General features: G+C 41.6%; 7 protein-coding genes across 7 annotated transcripts; all 7 read right to left on the reverse strand.

The window, feature by feature from the left end:
* Window positions 1–1,983: 1,983 nt before the first annotated feature.
* Window positions 1,984–2,148, reverse strand: SS1G_08997 (predicted protein; the record flags this gene model as incomplete). The annotated part of the gene is made up of 1 exon (XM_001590183.1): window positions 1,984–2,148. The coding sequence occupies one exon, from the start codon at window positions 2,146–2,148 to the stop codon at window positions 1,984–1,986; it is 165 nt and encodes a 54-aa protein (XP_001590233.1).
* A 760-nt stretch (window positions 2,149–2,908) lies between these two features.
* SS1G_08998 (predicted protein) lies at window positions 2,909–2,998 on the reverse strand (the record flags this gene model as incomplete). The annotated part of the gene is made up of 1 exon (XM_001590184.1): window positions 2,909–2,998. The coding sequence occupies one exon, from the start codon at window positions 2,996–2,998 to the stop codon at window positions 2,909–2,911; it is 90 nt and encodes a 29-aa protein (XP_001590234.1).
* Window positions 2,999–3,872: 874 nt separating this feature from the next.
* SS1G_08999 (predicted protein) lies at window positions 3,873–4,995 on the reverse strand (the record flags this gene model as incomplete). Its single annotated transcript, XM_001590185.1, has 4 exons — window positions 3,873–3,937; window positions 4,250–4,398; window positions 4,656–4,801; window positions 4,894–4,995. The coding sequence occupies 4 exons, from the start codon at window positions 4,993–4,995 to the stop codon at window positions 3,873–3,875; spliced, it is 462 nt and encodes a 153-aa protein (XP_001590235.1).
* A 1,813-nt stretch (window positions 4,996–6,808) lies between these two features.
* On the reverse strand, window positions 6,809–9,559 carry SS1G_09000 (hypothetical protein; the record flags this gene model as incomplete). Its single annotated transcript, XM_001590186.1, has 1 exon — window positions 6,809–9,559. One exon carries the CDS (start codon window positions 9,557–9,559, stop codon window positions 6,809–6,811), a length of 2,751 nt encoding a protein of 916 aa, XP_001590236.1.
* A 1,346-nt stretch (window positions 9,560–10,905) lies between these two features.
* SS1G_09001 (predicted protein) lies at window positions 10,906–11,343 on the reverse strand (the record flags this gene model as incomplete). Its single annotated transcript, XM_001590187.1, has 2 exons — window positions 10,906–11,117; window positions 11,256–11,343. 2 exons carry the CDS (start codon window positions 11,341–11,343, stop codon window positions 10,906–10,908), a joined length of 300 nt encoding a protein of 99 aa, XP_001590237.1.
* A 1,145-nt stretch (window positions 11,344–12,488) lies between these two features.
* SS1G_09002 (predicted protein) lies at window positions 12,489–12,746 on the reverse strand (the record flags this gene model as incomplete). The annotated part of the gene is made up of 1 exon (XM_001590188.1): window positions 12,489–12,746. One exon carries the CDS (start codon window positions 12,744–12,746, stop codon window positions 12,489–12,491), a length of 258 nt encoding a protein of 85 aa, XP_001590238.1.
* A 1,398-nt stretch (window positions 12,747–14,144) lies between these two features.
* SS1G_09003 (predicted protein) lies at window positions 14,145–14,345 on the reverse strand (the record flags this gene model as incomplete). Its single annotated transcript, XM_001590189.1, has 1 exon — window positions 14,145–14,345. One exon carries the CDS (start codon window positions 14,343–14,345, stop codon window positions 14,145–14,147), a length of 201 nt encoding a protein of 66 aa, XP_001590239.1.
* Between the last annotated feature and the right edge of the window lie 65 nt (window positions 14,346–14,410).

A 14,410-nucleotide genomic window follows, 5' to 3' on the forward strand; every position in this document is an offset into this window, starting at 1 on the left:
CTGCGGTTGATGTTTGCATGCATGTTTCTAGCTATCACTTGTGCAGCTGCATTGTAGGCCATCTCTGCTTCAGGAGATGGAAGTTTGACTTTTCGTGCGTTTACTCCGTTCTCATCACTATAGCAACGAATAAGCAGTTTTATCGGAATATCAAATGCCCAGTGTGACGATCAATGTCAGCATCTGGTAGTGAAAAGCGACCTCAGGAAGTATTAGTGAGAAAGATATGGAGTGCTGTAGCTCATGGTCTTCTGGATTAAAAGCCATGCACATGAATTCTTTTACAAAGTTCGGATGCATTAATATTTGGCGACGGTACTGAAATTGACAACTAAATTAACGTAATTGAGATCCGTCCGAGCTTTGCTCAAATATCTCGATTCCTTTGACTTTTTGAGATCAGTACGTACTACACTGCTATGACAGCATCAGATATTCACTCGCCGAGCTACATTAGCCGCGTGTCTTGGGTCAAGACTTTGATTCCTAGAAAAGATGTCTAGAACACCGGCGATGTGGAGTTAGTTCATTTAGCTAAAATGCGGCGTTCTTCACTTCACGCTTGATGTGCTAAACACCTTAAATTCATAGCTACGACATCATCATGAAACCTATTTTTGACAATGAAAGTATCTGACCCCTAATTTGTGTAGTCGCAAATAGTTCAAAGGCTACCATCATTTACTACCGACATTGACATTGTGATTTTAAGAGCTTTCTAGGCCTTGCTGCTAAGAACCATTTTCCCACTAACCTATTTTCAGCTGAAGTATACTAGAAAAATCTAGATCTATTACATGAACGAATCTTTGTCCGGAGCCATCTAAGTATTTACCCACCTAATTCCAGCAAAAGTCGTCACTTCCTCTTGTGAGTGCCGAGAATTGTGGAGAGGAAATAAATCTCGCTTAGCATTTACCGAAAGGGGTCGCTCTTTCCCTCTCTTTTAGGTTTTCTGATGGACTAGTTTGCAAGCTAACAATGGGGGGCTGTTAGTCCCTGAGTTTATTTTAGTCGTTTGGCAAGCCCTATTTGTTGAATTTATCGCATGATTTCTGATTGGATTGAGATATTCTCTTCATTTGATACATTGTGGTTATTTGATAAATTAAGATCATTTGACACAACGTCACTATTTGAGCTGCTCAATCTATTTAGGTCGCTCAATCTAGTTGAAAGTTTGAATCCGTATAAAAATTTTGATCCATTTAGAATGCTGAACTAAATCCAAACAGTAACAGCTGCCCTACTACCGAGTCTAATCTGAACTATAAAAGGCTGGTTCCTTCTTATTTTGACAGACTTTAGAATTGCTCCACATTTAAGATATAGTCTTTTTCAATTGCGAATCTTTCATTCAATACTAGTGTATTATAGGGCTTAGTGGCTTAGTGGTAGATTGAAGGCTTTTAGTATGTCACAATCTAGTTTGATACTGACTCAGGTAGATGCAACTTGCTAAGTTAGACTTCAACTAGCTATGGGAGGAGACTTTCGAGCATATGTATATAATTAGCCCCCCGCACATCTTATTTCTTGTTTCCTTTTTCTCATTATCGTCAAAACAGTCTATAAATTTAAGGTCTACAAACAAAAAGAACCAGTTCTTGCTTCTTTTCAATCTAAACCATATTAACTTTGCCTGTTTTAACACTTGGGTTTTTCGGTCAACCCAACCTACGTGTCAGTATTTTATTGACACAGGATGGCTTTCCAAACAGGATTTCGCCACTATGTGGCCGGAGCTGCAGGTCTGAAGCTCTGTATCCCAACCGTTCTCGTTGAGGGTAGAAATTACTGGCGTCTGGAGTTTGTCTCCGATTATTTTCCATCCAGAAGATTGGCGGTAACCCGCTATGTCAGCTGGATGATTAATGACGCGGCAACCCGGGCAAGGCCAGAACATCCAGATGAAGTTCCTCTTTTGGCAGAGGGCATGCAGGTAATCCTTTGGAGGGATCCTGCGCCATTAGAGGAATGGATTCAGAGCCAAGTCTCTGTAAGACCGGCTGAGAAGGCATTCAGTCGGCACTCGGTACCATTTTGTGGGGAGGTACCGGGAACCCTTAGACCAGGGTTGAGACGTGCAATCTTTTCAAAAGTTTGCAGGCGTGGTGTTCCGGCGGTCTTTGGCTCTTTGGAGGGCATTTCTATGTCCTCCGTGAAAGAAGAGGGTGGTTGCTGCATTTGCAAACCACTATTCTCGACTCCGCCAAGTCGGGAATCTTTGGTTAGCTGCAGTATCTTCTTCTTTCCGGAGCTTGACGTCTCTTATGCGTGGAGTTCCGAATATAAACGCGCAAAAGAAGATTCCTGGCAGAGGCCTATGGAATCGATCTTTTGCGCGCTTTCACTTCTGTTGGGCGTTAGCTTCTGTGGGCCTTGGCTTTTTCGCTTTCCGCTTTCACTTTCGTGGGCGTGGGCTTTTGTGGGCGTGGGCTTTTCCAGTCATCTAACGATGATTCCAGTATTTCTTTTTCTTTTTCTTTGCTTGTTTTCCCTTTCCTCCTTGTTTTCTTAAGTTTTTGTTTTTCTTGTTTTGCTCTTTTTTCTTCTAGGTCTTTTAGGCTACAGCGTTTTCTTCTTTTCTTTCCTTTTATTCTCTTCTGGGATAGTATCCTACAGCGGTAGTCCTCTTTTCTTTCTTTTTCTAAGACACCTCTCAGTAGAGATCCTCCCTGGTCTACCAGGGTGCCAATGGGAGAAGAACACCCAAGTGATGTGTAAAGCCCAACCAAAAAAAACAACTATTTATTATTTTCATTTTGAGGTCTTGCTGATGCGGGATTTAGGGCTATGCTTTTCCAGCAAGATTTGGGGGTAAGAGTGAAGTGAAGTAGCTTTGGTTTTGCCTGCAGTTTGAAGGCTGTACATTAATCTTCAAGGTACAATGGAAATTGACCACGGCCTATATGCGAATAATTGGCCCTCTTTCTCTTCGCTTGCTATCGATACCAGATTCAAACTCGAATGCAGTGACTGCAATGCCGGTTTCCATCTTGACTTTATATCTAGCTCAATTATTAATTACTACACGCCTGATGCCTGGAGAATAGTCATATTTTATCAACCGGAACCTGGTTTTTGTTAAGTTAGCGACTAATGCTATAAAAGAGCTGAGATATTGAGACTAGATGTATAGTTAATCTAGGATTCTTTTGAAATTTTATTAGTAAGATATTTACTGATTAAATAATAAAATTTTGGATTCACTTAGAATTTATATAAAAAAAATATATAAAAAAAGATTGAGAATTTTTTTCGAAAGGAATAACTGAAAAAAATGAATTTTCAATTGGTTTTAAAACTCAATATATTGTGAAATTTTATTACTTCAATAAATGATATCTTTATAATATAATCTAATCAGATTCTACCTCTTATTCCCCCTTATAATATGTTTTCCGAACCCATGTATCTTGACCTGCCTCTTTTACAATAGAAGCAACAACGTGGGAGCTGGTAAGTGGCGAGGATAACACGAGAGAGTAGTTTAAAAAAGATACCAATTTGTTCAAATATATCAGAGGATAATCTTGAAGCTCAGAAAAACCCTAATTGGCACGAGATACACAAAGAATATTTGGATTTTCATAACAACGAAGATTCATAAAGATCAAAATTCGTGGCCAGCATAGCTGTGTACATATAAAATCCATGAAAGACGGGCACGCAAGCACCTCAGGGAATGTGGAATCAGCTAAGTGCCGAAGGCAATTCTTTTCAATAAAGTTTGGCTTGTTTAACATAGGTAACTATCAAACTTTGAGCGCTGACGATCATCACGACTCAGCAAAAAATTCTGACTATGGAACAATTATTGGCATTGTAGGAGGGTCAAATTTCGATCGCGCTAATAGACATTGATAACCTTAGCTCAAGTGAAATTGAGTTTGGCGCCGCCTAAGTTTTTGAATCTCGATCACCGGCCAATGCGCTAGGGGAATGTGCAAAGTCATCAAAGATACCATATGAAGGTGATTAGTGCAATTATAATGAGGCTAATCAGTGCTAGTTAGTTTTCTGACTTTTCTACACTAGACAGAACGTCTATATAAACCCAGACATCCTCCCAGATTTCATTTTAATTTTCTCTTCTCTTCTAACCTGTATAAATCCGAAGCTAAGTCTTTTTTTCCTACCCTTCCTACTCTCATCTCCCCTATCCTTCTTTCGATACACTTGCTAACATCCTCCACAGTACGGTGGGGACCTTGGGGCTGTCATTCAGCGTAATGCTACATTGTACCTTGATTGCTCTCACGACCTGTTGCTTGTCCGATGAGGCGCGTTAATCCTTGAGACAGACCCTCAGCGCTGGCACAGGCGTGAGATTTATGTTCTGTTTGGCCAGATGAGACCGATGGTCTTATCTGAGAATATTTGGGCCCTTTGGCTCTTTTTCACATGAATAATCTGTGGTGTAGAGGTTTGAGAGGCAACTTTCATCTTCTTTTATTTCATGATAATTAGTTCATGGTGTAGAAGTTTAGAGGTCAAGTGATCTTTATCTTCTTTCATTTGTAAGAATGATGTAGAAGCTTATGAGAAGACCTGAATCTTCTTTTGTCTTTCATAGAATTATCTATGGTATAGAGGCTTGTGGGGAGACCTGCATCTTCTTTTTTTCTCTCTTCGGGGTTTAAAACACTCACATTGATCTGCTGCGATGTAGAAGATTGAGAAACGATGGGCGGCGGGCCATCAAAGTATCACCTTCTGTGGGGTTCTGGGGGCCATTGAGATTGGGGCTTTCAACTCTATCTTGAAGACCTGTTAACCCGATTTTTTGACCTCGTGGCTATGAAAAGGAGAACTATTTCTGTGGGCTCTAGGGGTTCTAGTGGTCGTTGAGACTAGGGTTTTAACTCTATCTTGAAGACACCTGCTGACCACATTCCTTATGTGGTGGTTTTGGAAAGAAGATGACTTTCCGTTGCTTAAATTTGGGGTTTTGAAATCAAGCTCATGACTACTTGCTTCTAAGTCAGTCATTTCGTCAAAATTCCTACATACAGCAAATTTTTCCGACGCAGCTTTTTTTTGTTCTGCTCAGAGGAAAGTCTTGGTGGATGCACATAAACGAGCTTCCTAAGGGCTAAGGAGAGAGAGAGGAACATTGGGAAGAAGGGAGTCAATTTCCTTCCTGGGGACCAACAATTCATAGTCTAGAAGTACAATGCTCGATCATCTAATGACCTGCAAATTACCACATCTAAGACTTGGAGAGACTGTTCAAATCTATAGTTCGTTCCCTTTAATAAGTCCTTTACTTTTGCCGGAGAAGATTGCTCATGGAAGATTTGCAGTTTACGGATGCTCGTTGCCGCCTTCTAGCTAGACATCAAATATTCTTACACAACTGGAATCTAATCGACCAATTCTCGCCACTGCGCCATTATTGTGGTCGTTCTCAAGAATTCTTACTATAAACACTGCATCGACACCATCGAGCCCGCCTCAATTGAAATTGCTTTCGACGCATGTCTCCAGCAAATTCCGCATCACTCGGATTATCATCAATACAAAAACATATGTTGAAACAGCTTTATGATGGTTAGCTGCTTATAAAAAGAATCTTGTTAACCCGAATTTCATATACCCGAGAGCTGGAGGGCTAAGAGTGAAATTGAGAAAGCCTCTAAGGTTGATTTTACACCGTTTCTGAGCCATATTTAGCATCGATCTCTCGTCCCATCTGGTATTCAACTTCCTGCTACAAATTTTTTTCGAAGGTGGCGAAGCACGAAATTTACTCAAACAAATACAACATGGGGTAAAATGGCCTGAGCGATACAAACCAGCCACAACCCGACATTGAGAGATGGAGACATATATGGGAGTTTCCCTGCAGACTTTCGACGTGATAGCCTAGGCACGCTGTGGTCATGCAATGCATCGCATCTATCAACATGAACCCAGCATGAGGAAATAGAAGAAGACGTTCACCATGGTAATTGTACGTCATATTTGATTATTTGTATCGCTACTTTCAAAGCTATCAATCACTCCGCTCAATCACTTGAGAGAACAAAAATTCCATGTATTTGTAATTAGAACATAACAGCTAAGAAATTAAGATTTTTGTTCCTAGCATCAAAAAATCCTTCCAACCCTTTTGGATTGTCTGCCATAATTCACCTAAGGTAAGAAAATATTTGCCCTTGTATCATTCTAGAAAAACTTCTTAACAATTGATATCAGGATCTTATCATGGGTAGGGATATTTACTCTATGTCTTTAAAATGAAGGAAACTTGGGCTCGGCATGGGACTTCAGGTTGTGTGAGTTGTGGCATAACTTTCGAGTCATTAGAGAATCTTAAGTTTCAGCCTAGGGGAGGAAGGGAGAGTGGAAGGAGAGAAGGAGAGAAGAAAATGGTTAGAAGCAGAGGGGTTATCAGAAGGATCGATGAATTAGGAAAGCTTAGCTACATTAAGTCGAATAAAGCGTCGGAGAAGCGCGGCCTCCATGGATGATAACTAGTCTTCGATTTACAGTACAGAAACTTGGAAATAATTAGTTAATTCATCAAAAAACCTGAGCGAAATTTGGTAGTGATTGATGTAATTTAGAAACGATCAAATTATATTTAGAGAGTGATTAAAATAGAGTTAAATATGTATAAAAGAAAAACAAAAAACCATGCCGAACAACTGCCCAAATCATTTCCTTCAAGATTGCCAAGGCATCCGAAAATTCAATTATAGCTTTAGAAGAACCTCCCTTCCCCAAACCCCCTGTCCTCCAGAAAAATGAGTACCAATCAGAATATGATATTCTAATAATACTTGTTGAAAGAGAGAGATTAATGAGAGCTAGTGAAACCAGCAGTAGCATTAGTAGGTATAGAAGGTACCGATGGGAATGAAAATGTTTGGATACTGGATGGTGTGGTAATGACATCTTTAGCGGACCCAGAGGATGAAGACAAGAGAATTGAATCTGGACCCTTGATACTGAAGCCGAGACTACCACTACTGGCACCATTAGCCCAAAGGACCTTGAATGGCAGGAGTTGTCCTGCAGTCAAAGTCTTGGAAACTGTTGTGACGGCATTGTGGGTATCAGAGCTAGCGGCATTAAGGTCGGCATTGCTGGAGGAGTAGGAACCAAATGCGTTTGAGCCGATCCATCCCATAACAATGTCATCAAAGGAGGTAATGTTGAAGGTGTAAGTTCCTGCTTTCCGAGCATACACGTAGCCGGTATGAACGATGGCAAGTTGTTCAAGGCTGTAGGATGGCGCACCAGGGTATAGAGTCACATCCGAACCAGCCGCAGTATTGGAGAAACCAATTTGACTGGCTGTCCCTGTGTAGGTGGGGATCTTTCCATTCAGCGAATTGATATCAAATTGCGACGACCCGTAGCCAGTAGTCAGAGTTGGGTTGCTGAAATAAGCAAAGTTGATGCCAAGATTTGACGATGTGACCGGATCGGATGAACCTGAAGATGTGCAAGATGGAATGCTACCAGACAATGTTTCGGATGCGTAAGAGCCGGCAGATCCACTGTTGGAGATTGAAGGTGCATTACCGCTAGCAGAGACTGATTCTGTTGCTGCGGCGGACGATGATGCGGATAAATAACCGGAAGAAGTAACAGATGTGAAGGCATGACTCGATACAGAACTCGAGGCAGTGTTGCTTTCTGAGTTTGAGGGCAACGTATCAGGTGCTGAAACGCTTGCTGTATATGAAGGCAATGCATTTGATACAGTGCCTGTGGGATATCCACTGATGATAGAATGGGGCCTAGAATAGGTAGGTCCACTAGCTGAGGCATAACCACTTCCTGATGATCCAAAATTGCTGCTCTTTGTGCTCGAAGGTAAAGAATTATATCCTGATTCACTGCTTGTGGGAGATCCACTGGTAATATATCCACTATCTGAGGCATAACCAGTTCCTTGTGGGGCCAGGTGGCTGCTTTTTGTATTCGAGGGCGATGCATGAGATACATAAGTACTTCCAATTGTATTGGAAGCTGATCGGCTAGATTCGGAAGTGCTGTTGGCTGTGTTGGAAGCCGATGCACCGGATGCCGTAGTGGTACTTAATGTATGGAAAGCTGAGGTGCTTGTCATTGAAGGAGCATAAGCTGAAGTGCTGTTTCTTGTATATGAAATCAGTGTACTAGATATCGCCGTACTGTCTGTACTGGAAGCCAATGTATTAGATGCATAAGGTGTCGAAGAAGCATGTACTGATGTGATGTTTGCTGTAGTTGAGGGCAATACATGAGATTTCGAAGTACCGCTCACAATCTTAGAATTTGAGATAGATGACGTTGAAGAATCATGAACAGAAGTGCCATTTGCTGTATTGGAAGGTAAAGAATCAGGTGCCGAAGTGCTGCTAACAATCTTGAAAGTTGCGGTTCCCGAAGTTGATGAAGCATAGGCTAAAGAGCTCAAAACACTACTTGAACTAGAATTGGCTGAAGCCTTGCAATCCTTTGCGTAGTTCGGATTGGTAGCATTGGAGAGAGTATAAGAAGAGCCGATGGTATAGACACCCCTTCCACTAGTATAACCAGTATTTGTAGCATAACTGGAATCCCACGATTCTGTGTACATGGCGCAAGTTTGACCTTGAGCAACACCATTCAAGTAAAGGATGTAAGTGTTGATGAATTGACAAGTCTTTGGGCTACCAATCGCGGGTGGATGAGCAAGATCATATGAGCTAGTCGCATCACAAGCTGCTGTACAAAGGCTAACATCAAAAGGAGTGTCGGTAAAGAAACGGGAACCGAGGAAAGTGTCGTCTTTGTTGCAGTCCAATGGAGCGTTGATAGCAGAGTCTTCAAGGCATGAAGGAGGAGTGTATCCGCCTGGTGTGGGAAGGGAAGCAAGGTTATAACCATTAGATCCTGCGATGACAACGCGGAATTTGCTACGCCATTGACCATCATTGACTGCAGTCTTAGCATCAATTGAGCCACCCCAGAAAACACATTTGACATTGGTCATTGAAGAAGGATTTGTACAATTAGCACCTGGATCGACAATTGGATCGCGTTCAAAGTAGAGATTGAAAGCATTACACCCGGTAATGGTAGAGCACTTGTCAGCACATGAGGCGGTATCGTAAGTTGGTAATTGCGTAAATCCCATATACTTCAAGGCATTATTGGATGCATGAAGATTGACAAAGGATCTGGTATAGCCAGAAGGAGTTGATGCACTATTAGCTGCATCAGCAAATGGCTTATATGCTACAAACGAATCCGGATCGTCTTTCGGATTGGTGCCTGTGTATATTGTTTCTGGTTGCCTCGCGCATGTACCATCTCTGGCTTTGAGATGATTGAATTGCCGTTTCGTGTCTGAGGTAGTTCCTTTGATTGCTGAGCTTTGCGTCACGGCGGCAGCGGCGATGGAAGCAGCGGCAGTCGGATTATATGACACAACTTGAGAAGTAACACCAACTGGTACATTTTGAACAGTTTGTACGATAGGGCTGAGAGATTGAAAGTCGATATTTTGAGGGCGAGGAGCTGCATTTGCACCCGCTACCGTCAAGGCGGCCAATGCGAGATTGGTGAAATGCATTCTCAAGGAGAAATATCTTTTTCAATAGAGGTTTGAATATTATTTCAATGAATGAGTGGATATAAAATCAAAAACTGAATAGAAGATTGATGAATGAAGGACTGAGTACTGTAGGGCTCTGCTTGATAATGAAAAAGAGTAAATATACCGAGGAGGTGATTGTGTATTTATACACAGCAAACAACAAAAAATGTAATCATTTGTTCAAGTCTAGAGAGACTTCCCTGAAACCTGAGTCAATAGTTCAAAGGTATGAAAATCGATTTCTACGAAGAAAGCGTCGGTTAGACCGGTGGTTCCAGAATTTGCACGTTTTGCCATGTACCATTGCAATTTTCTCCATATGCCGAAAAGTACGATGATTTGGAAGAGGAAAGAACCTGAACTATCTCGAGGTTAGTGGCCGTGTCGATTGATTGTTGTGTTCAGCCATTCGCCATAGACGGTCCATCTCCGAAGCTGTTGTTATAGTGGTTGTCAACTATGGCGCCGTCGTTGAGCTAGCATGAGCACTCCCGGTCGCTAATGTTCATGGAGGTTTCAAACTAAAGTGGCTCTAAGCTAACGACACCACTCATAAACTATGCTGCAACCAACGGCAAACATTAAATCCTTCCTTATACATAATTTTCAATCCGAGCTACACGAATAATCTATGTAGCACAAAAGAAGTCGTCAATTGAGCTGGAGATTTCCATTTCCCTGGTTCAATATCAGATACCATCGAGACCGAGAAGAACCTTTTTTGACCATGATGTGCATAATTCAATGCAAATAATCTAAATACCACCACTTTACTCCAGGGAAAATTACCAAGATAGCTAAGTGGTACCGACTCATGGTGATATCCCGATAATAACTGTGCGGCAAGTCCTCAGAACGCCCCTCGTTTGTTCCGGAGTCCGGCAACAAATTCTGCAATGTCTAAGATGTAGGATCTTACCGCAGAACCTAATATCCTGACCGTCATATCTTAGCTTAAATCTAGATCAGATGGAAAGCTTACTAGCCGAAGTATTATCCAATCGGTTGATAATTCTCCTTTTATTTCCAAGCCTCTATTTGGACCACCTAGCTGAGAAGGTTGATGCATCTGAAAAAATACAGACGAACCCCTGGCTGATCACAAGCTTTTAATCGTCTTAAACTAGTAAGGCTGATGACATATCAGACTCTTTACCAAAAATATCGGCATATACATAGCATAGATATAATTGGATTCTCAAATGGTGCAGAACTTCGCCAAGAAATGACGGCGTTGGTGCTTGTCCTCTTCAATGTCCAAAACACCCTTTAGAATGATTTATGGAATTGCGCAATGGTAAAAGAGCCGCATAGAGGTTTCTTCAGTGACTTGCAATTTCGAAGGCCCAAAGAATCCGTATCGAGACAGTCTTTGTAACCAACGAATCATTTGAGCAATTCGAGTGCATCATGGCGGAAACACGAGCCCTTTCCCTAGCCCCGCAGCCATCGCTTTGAACTGAAGTCGACGAATCATGATCATACCCGCAGGACAGGCCTCTCTCTCTCACGGAGTTTATCATTTTCTTGGGTGCTGATTCTTAGTTCGATGAAAGGTCTAGCTTTTAGCGCAGCCGTGCTGTTTACGCCACATGATCACGTGCCTTTGACCCACTACCACTTCATCCACTTCACAAAAGATAGCGAACTCCATTTGACTCTTGAAATGCACTGATAAGTCCTGCAATATACAGGCCTTTTTTAAACGGTCCCTCGATTCCGGTATTGATAGCCCTCTCGTTGCTTCGCCAGTACTCCATATTTTTCAATGAAAATGTAGCATTGAATTCGCAGTCGTAAGGGGGGCTCATGCCCAGCAGGTACTCCGAATTCAATGTTGAGGATAAAAGTCGTCGTACACGACATCATAGCCTTATGGTTCCCAAGCATGGCAATCGCGGATGCTCAAATAAGCTCCGCGAGGTCAAAGATCCTTTTTCCGCGATATCTTGAATCTCATCCGAGTCCATTCACCAAGTTCGCGATGAATGGTCTGATATCAAATTCGATATCACAAATGGGAATTCACAGCGCACTTGGTCTTGGGCACAATTTAGACCTGCTCGGAATGACGAGATCAGGCGGATGCGGGTAAGAATGAGGACATTCATGCGATTGTGGGCGTTATGAAAGTGTGGGCATCGTTGCAGGTCCGAGATATCATGAGTACATCAATGAAAGCGCACATGGGCCGCATGGAACTTGTCATTGGCAGAAAAGCATGAAATTTCTAGACTTTGTCGCCATCGTATCGTGTTGATTATCAAAGTTGAAGTCGGTTGTTTGAGAAACTCTGCCCTAGTGCATCTGTACTTGCTTTTCAGGACTTTCGCTACAAATTGAAGTAGTTTACTACGCCAACAATCGCTATCCTATGAATTACATACAGCTAAATCCTGGTTACAGCTGCGCTGTTCTTTTTAGAAAGAAATAAGCTGATTTTATGAACGTTTCGAGAGTTCTAAAAGTCTCCGCTGAATCCTATTTCTTTTGTTTTCATGTCTCTGCAACTTTGAAAACGTTCGCTTCTGCAACACAAATTTTGATGGTACACCAAAAATGGCGCAGCTAATATTTCTTTGTCACAGTTGGTTCAATCGTTTACTTCAGCCACGCGCCACACCTAAACAATAATTATTGGCATTTGTCTCGTACTTAGTACACATTACTCATGTTCCCTTGACACTCACAAAGAATTCTTGGGTATTGCAGCCGCAGAGAATCACGTATGAATGTCCCACAATACTTGGTAAATACTGAATTTCTATTTGCTAAGTGCTGATGGACGACCCCTTCGAACTGGCGCTACACTGAACGGTGCCCACGTCCTAGCTGTACGGGAGAAAATCCATCACTAAATCCCTACAACTACCTCACTAGCCTTCCCCGTAACCCACTCAACCGCTTAAAATCGAGCATCCCAAGATTGTTCATGATTTTGCATAAACTCTCTCGTACGTTCCTGAATTCTTCTATCTTCTTCTGCATCTCTTCTCTCATCTGCGCCTGCTCGAGTAAGTTGATATTCTATTTCTTGAGCGCATTTATCAATGATGCTTTGTATAGCTCGGGTGCGTGTGGAGCTGATGGCTACCTGGGGCGATCTGAATAAAGGGTGGCCGTTAAGCTGGACAGAAACGTTTAAGTCGATACGCGATGCCATCGTGTGAGTTGTAGCTGGAGTGGGGGGTTTGAATATGGATATGATTTGGTGTAAGATAATTTATGATTTTTTTGAAGGTTTCTTTTGTAATAGTAATGGTGGTGGTTGTTGAGTTTGGAAAATGGAGGATCTTTAAGCAGAAATAGCCCCATTATATAGTTTATATTCGAAGTAATTTCCGCTTAATTATTCGATGACTTCCAAAAATGGTCGCGGTCTTGGTATTCTGAATGATTAAAATGCCATGATTCCAATTTTTGGAGTTCTTACGGAGGCGAAGTGGATCATCCGTGAATCCAAAGGTGATGTGCTCGATATTCACAATGAGAATTTTCTTTCCCAAATCTGAATAGCTACGTTATATATTGGTAGAGTTCCAAGTAGAGCACATTCACAGTCTTCAGGTAAGCTAGGCCATATTTGCTGCAATAAAGAATATTCAAAAGTGAGTGATCTTAATTCTGACATTGGAGATCCTTCTCTGATACCTTCAATTAGGGAAGTTGGCAAAGGAAAAGCAAAGTCCGTAGAAGGCCTTACCTTTAAATTTCCGCGAATTTAGTCAATATTTGCCCAGTAACTACGGCATCAATTCACAGTATATTATCTTGAGCAGGGAAAATTCATGTTTCATATCATCCACTAAGAGGTAAGCACGGTGAATATCCTACCATTACTACCTGAATACGTAAATATAGCAAGGCATTCATCGAAAAGCTCCAGCCCACCAGATTCACAGAGACGCTCAACAAGAGTTCTCACGATTAAACACTTTCTACGACATGCTTTCCTCCGACGAGGACCTGCAACATACAAAGTCCAAAACATTACTTTCGTCAATCCCCTTGCTAAGACGCCTCGAAAATTGACATTAGATCAAATCCTTATCAAGTTAGATCCATTTATAAATCAAACGTACAGGTTGCACGGTTGCATTATCAGAGTACAAGCTATTATTCAACGCAAAATGTTCATTCAGACATGAATATCATTGCATGTATTTCAACACCAATGTTGATATTCTATATATATTACATTCGTCAATTTGAGATCTTATTGGCGCTGGGTCTGCGACTATGAATTCCCATCGATCAAGCATGCTGAGTGCGAAGGGAAAGACTACACGAGATCTTCGGATTTATACAGTAAATAGAGATTCTGAAATTTCATTTGTCTGTTGAAATTCACCAGCTCTGGACGAATGTTTCCAGAATTAGAGACCAAGATGAGGAAGTTGATGGATGATATTGAACAAAGGAACGGGGAATTGCATCCTGATCGATGTAAACAGGAAGGCGAAGTCATTTTGACTGCGAACATACCGATTCCAAATAAGAAAACTCCGACGCCGATTGAAAATTGACATCTTTTTGTCAGGAATGACGCGATGTTATCTGTTCAGTCAATATCCTGATTGTCGTTGGAAATCTCATCAAAAAATAATATGCAGTCGCCAAAGCAACCGCGCGTAGGTAATTGTGCGAGCCCATCCGTATTTATTTCTTTTCCACCTCTCAACTCATTCACATTCCCAATAATAGTGCCAACGATATCAGATCTTTCGGATCTAAGACCTCCCATTTCTAGGCTACTAGTCATTCTGTCTGTTGCAAGTTTCAATTTTGTGCTCTCATTTCTGCAGTTAATCGAAGGTATATCCAACA

This window comes from Sclerotinia sclerotiorum, genomic scaffold (assembly GCF_000146945.2).
Source record: "Sclerotinia sclerotiorum 1980 UF-70 scaffold_12 genomic scaffold, whole genome shotgun sequence".
Classification (NCBI taxonomy): Eukaryota; Fungi; Ascomycota; class Leotiomycetes; order Helotiales; family Sclerotiniaceae; genus Sclerotinia; species Sclerotinia sclerotiorum.